Below are 5,306 nucleotides of genomic sequence, written 5' to 3' on the forward strand. Positions count from 1 at the left end.
AGCTTTTTTTTTTTTTTTTTTTTTTTTTTTAAATTTATTTATTTATTTATTTATTTCCCTTTTTGTCTTTTTTTCGTGGCCAGCAACGGATCGCAACCCTCAGTGTCACGCCCGTACCGGACCGGGACCGGCAACGGGATCGCAACCCTCGGTGTTGCGCCCGCACCTTGCTCAGCCAGTGAGCGGCCGGTCTGTATGTGGGATCCGAACCCTTGGCAGGAGCGCCGCCACGCTCCCAAGCGGCGCACTGTAGCAGTGCGCCATCGGGCCAGTCCCCTTGGTTAGCTTTCTAACTGGGACATGGTTAAAGGGCAGGAAGGAGTCTATTAAAGATGGAAAATTAATCCTGATTTATAATGGCATGAATATCGTGCCATTCCTTTTATATAACATAATGACATTACCTTAAGCTGAAACTCCCTAGTAGTTGCTGACTCATTTAACAATGTAGTGATCTCATGGAACACCAAAAGTAAAAATGTGAACATTGTTATCCAGGAACCCCATGAGAAGACCAAAGTGGGGCTGTGGGCTGGAGGTCAGCTGTCCACATGGGGAGCAGAAGAGAAGGTCTGGGGTACACTTCCTGCCTCCTGCCTCTGCCATGTGCAGCTTCCTTGTGTCACAGACTCCTGCTTATCTTCTGAGTTTAGAAGAGTAAAAAAAAAAAAAATGTGTAAATGCCTGTCTGAAATCTGCCTATGTGGTTGATATTCACATATGGAAATGAAATGCAGGAGCATGTGGCCCTCCAAATGTCATCGTACCCTCAGATGTGGGATGTGGTATGACCTGAACTAGAGCAAGGGCTGCCCAAAGCCATTTCCCGGGAGGCCTGACCTGGAGCGTCCTCCAGTCCATATACCGTCAGAGGCCGTATGATTTTTATCCCCGGGGTATCCATGGGAACCAGGAGCACAGACTGCTGCCGGTGCCTCGGGGCATGCGGATCTGTTTTTCCCATAAACACACAGAGTTGGCAGCGAGGATCCAGGATGCCTGCCAGGAAAGGAGAGAGACAGACCCCCGTGATCTGATGCCAGGGCCATCACATGTCCTTACACACATGGTCCTGGCCCAGGAGAGGGAAAGCAGGGAGAGCTTTTAAAACTTCACATAATCAGATGAACATCTGCAGGCTCTTGACCAGAAATAAGAGCAAATTGGTTTTGGTCCCAGTGAGGAATGAATACATCTTAAGAGGAATTTTTTTTTAAAAAGCATTGTGTAGAGTTGAAAATATATTTAGAGACAAGAGGCTGAAAACTGCTACTTTATCACTGCCAGCCTGTTTTGCTCTGTTCCCACAGGTGATGTAAACAAAATGGCTTTGGGCGTGGACCTCGGCATTAAGCAAACCTTTAACTCTGGGTTCCCTACTTGCCAGCTGGGGGCTAGTACCTTAGGCAAGTGACTTTGATCGCTTCTCTGAGTGCTAGTTTTCACCTCTGCAAAATGGATATGATAATACCTAGCTTCTGGAGAAGTGCAGGGACTCCATGAGTACTTACAGAGGGCCCTGCAGAGGTGACATCCCATAAACAGCAAGATTATCATTAGCCCCTAGGATGCAACACACCTGACCTAGGAGCAAGGGGAAGCCACCCAGGAAGTGACTTCCGCCTTTCTAAAGGGAGCAGCCTGAGGCGGAATGGAGAAGGGGGAGTAAAGAGATTCCCAGAGTCGGGTGCGCATGGGGGAGCCTGTCACGTGTGGTCATCTGGCGACATCTCCACCCCCGTGAAAAAGCCCTGGAGAACAAACAGCGTGCTCCATGCAGCACTCTCTTGCTCTACTAAGGTTTGCCACCTCTGCTGCAGCACAGAGAGACAGATCTCCTCTGTGTCAACTGGAAAAGAAGCCAGCCCCTCCCGGCATCGAGAGACATGCTTATCAACACAGACTCACTGCTGTGTGCTTGCAAAGTGAATTTCAAGCCAAATACCTGTGATCCACCACTTGTGACCATTTATGACATAGAAGCCATCCTCCTCTCTAATGGAAGCCTCAATGTTGGTGGCATCGGATGAGGCAACCTGAGTGAGAACACATTCAGTTAGAGCTGCCAACAGTCTGAGTTCCCTGTGGGGCAGAGACCAGATGGAGCGCAGCAAGTGGGTGCCCAAGTGAGGTACCTGGGGCTCGGTCATAGCAAAACAGGAGCGGGCCTTGCCCTCCAGCAAAGGGAGCAGCCAGCGGGCCTTCTGCTCCTCAGTGCCATACCGCACCAGAAGCTCCATGTTGCCCGTGTCAGGAGCAGAGCAGTTAAATATCTGAAAAAGGAGAAAAAGCACAACAGTGGCTCCTGTGTCCATATTTAAAACTTCAAATACCCTAGAAGCAATGGAGCAGGACCCCTTCCAAGAGTCACGGACCCTCTGACAAGCTCACGAAAGTTATTCCTTTCCCCTAAGAAATGCCCAGACACACATTTTGAATACAGAATCTTAGACCCCCTAGGTCTAGTCATGGTTCCCCTCTTTGTTTGAGAGGAGACTGGAGCCAGGGGCTGGGGCCTCATATGGCTCCCATCTTCTGGAGTGACTCCCACCCCTGAGCTGCTTTCTGGCTCCAGCTTCAGCCACCTGCCTGCAGTTGTCCTCTTTCTGAATCCAGTCTTTCTATTTGTGCAGAAGAGTGACCAAATGGCTCACTCGGGAGAGTGCAGCGCTAGGAGCGCCGAGGCCGCGGGTTTGGATCCTAGATAGGGATGGCTGGTGCGCTCCCTGGCTGAGCGTGGTGCGGACCACACCGTGCCGAGAGTTGCAATCCCCTTGCTGGTCGAAAAAAAAAAAAGAAGAAGAGTGACTGGCAGAGTGTGGGGAGATGTTCTTATGGAGGAGTAGGACATTCTCGCTCACTGAAGGTACCTCGGGAGCGTGAAGAGACGTGCCCATGAGTTCACACAGATGTGCATACTCCATGTTGGTCAGTCCTGCTCCGTATTTTCTCTCAGGATCAGACTCCAAGGGTAGAAAAAGGTTCCAAAGTCCTTCAGCCTTGGCTTTCTCCTATCATAGGAAAAATAAGTCCAGAAACCACAATGAATGATTTAATTTTATTTTGACCTGTGGAAAACAATGAAAGGGATTGAAGGGAACAAGACAGACAGCCAAAGATGCACAATATGCCAAAAACAATGCCACGAGTCCATGCCATTGTGCTGGATATAAACCTGCAGATCTGTATATGGAACAACATGAGAAGGCCCCGGAGAACAACAAAATCCTAACAGTGAAGGTGGCAATCAGTCTGTCCCCTGAGGTCTCCATATCCCAGACATCCCCACGTATGTGTATTACACCATTATTGTCATTACTATTGTTATAATCATGCTCAGTGAACACAGCAGACTGAAGGATTCTTTACACACGTGATAGGAACCAGGCCCAATACCTTTGGTGGTGATCTCATCTGCTTTTATACAGTAAATAAGGAGATCCCCTGAACAAGCTTCCTTTATGAGGTAAAACTTTGTTCTTGGGACGAGGAATCCGGATTCCTAAATGTAGGTCCAGGCTGGGTAGGACGTCTACCCTGGGGGTTAGGAGCTCAGGCTTTCAGTCAGATTGTCTGGGTCAGACCCAGTCCCACAGTGCTTAGCTGGGAGACTGGGCAAGATACTCGATCTCTGTTTCAGCTTCCTCGTCTGTGAAATGGGGATGTGACCACCCACCCTATCAGTCAGGAATACTGAGTTGCAGCCACAGAAACAGATATGATTAACTATAGGAAAAAAGGAATTGAATGGGAAGGTTCTCGGGAGCTTCCAAACTGGACAGGGAGATTAGAGAATGAGACTCAGAAATGGACAAGAACCGGGCAGCCTAAACGATCGCAATAGGACAGGATACTCGGCAGTTCTGTTGGGGCCCCACTGATGTGGAAATGAGTGAGCATCGACTATTTCCCATCTTGAAACCATTGCTCATTCTTCTATTTCCAGGAAGGGAAAGTATAGCTGGCCTAGTTTGGCTCACATGCCCACTTCTTGGCCAGGGAGGGCTGGGCCGGTACCTTGACTGACAATTCTGCCAAACTGTATCCAAAGGTGCAGGGAGGGAAAGCCCTTAAGTAACTGGGGTGCAGCTACCAAGAGAAGAGAAGGGGGACTGGACACTAGACAGTCCAAACCCAACCAATGTCTACCACACCCACCTCACTGGGTTGTTGTGAAGATTAAATGAGATAGCACATAGAATATTAAGAACCTGACACAGAAGCTGCCAAGTTGCAATGAATATCAGTGATTATGGATAAAATCATTATCATTGCTGCTTCTCACTGGGAGGACACCAGCTGGCCTGGTCTCAATGTCATGTGCTTCCAAGCTCAGTAAACATACTTGTCTAACTATTTGCATTGAGCTAATTAGCTCAGAGTGCAGTGACCAAGGATAAGAAGGGAAGATTAACTGGAATGAATAAAGAAGGATGGGAAGGAAGAAGTAGGAAGTGAAGGAGTTCTGAGAAGAGGCAGAATGAGGAAATGAATACAACCATCTGCTTGTAGGAGGGGGGAAAAACAAAACCACAGAATCCGAGCCTGGAGATCTGGATTTGAATCCAGGTGCTGTTATTTCTTTTTTTTGACTGGTAAGGGGATCACAACCCTTGGCACAGTGTGGTGAACACCATGCTCAGCCAGTGAGCACACCAGCCATCCCCATATAGGATCTGAACCCGCGGCCTCGGCACTACCAGCGCCGCCGCACTCTCTCGAGTGAGCCACGGGGCTGGCGGCACAGTGTGGTGAACACCATGCTCAGCCAGTGAGCACACCAGCCATCCCCATATAGGATCCGAACCCGCGGCCTCGGCACTACCAGCGCCGCCGCACTCTCTCGAGTGAGCCACGGGGCTGGGCCAGGTGCTGTTATTTCTTACTGTGGCCCCTGCACAAATCTGTTTCCTTACCTTTAAATTGAGAATAATAATGCTTACTTCACAGGATTTGTGAAATGCATGGTAAATAGCCAAACACTTCTCATTTATGGGTAATAATCACACTTTGGATAAAAGTTGTGAACTATAATGTCATCACTCTACCCAAAAATCTTAGTTATCATGATTCCATTCAGGTATAACTGAAGTAGAATGTTCACCAAGATGGACTTTTCTATCGGATGAGTGGATACGGAAAATGTGGTATATCTACACAATGGAATACTACTCAGCTATAAAAACGAATGAAATACTGCCATTTGCAACAACATGGATGGACCTTGAGAGAATAATATTGAGTGAAACGAGTCAGACAGAGAAAAAGAAATACCACATGTTTTCACTTATTGGAGAGAGCTAAAG

The 5,306-nt window shown here is 48.2% G+C and overlaps 1 protein-coding gene across 1 annotated transcript in view; it reads right to left on the reverse strand.

Annotated features, from left to right (window-relative positions):
• Positions 1-5,306, reverse strand: part of ACAD10 (acyl-CoA dehydrogenase family, member 10) — a 53,011-nt gene that overhangs the window by 4,979 nt on the left and 42,726 nt on the right. The window contains exons 13-16 of the mRNA XM_008572708.1: positions 2,871-3,011; positions 2,136-2,273; positions 1,946-2,036; positions 841-999 (exon numbers count right to left, since the gene is read on the reverse strand). Of these exons, the coding sequence (XP_008570930.1) occupies positions 841-999; positions 1,946-2,036; positions 2,136-2,273; positions 2,871-3,011 (529 nt within the window). The remainder of the gene's footprint in view (positions 1-840; positions 1,000-1,945; positions 2,037-2,135; positions 2,274-2,870; positions 3,012-5,306) is intronic.

Source organism: Galeopterus variegatus, unplaced genomic scaffold (genome assembly GCF_000696425.1).
Source record: "Galeopterus variegatus unplaced genomic scaffold, G_variegatus-3.0.2 Scaffold823, whole genome shotgun sequence".
Lineage (NCBI taxonomy): Eukaryota > Metazoa > Chordata > Mammalia > Dermoptera > Cynocephalidae > Galeopterus > Galeopterus variegatus.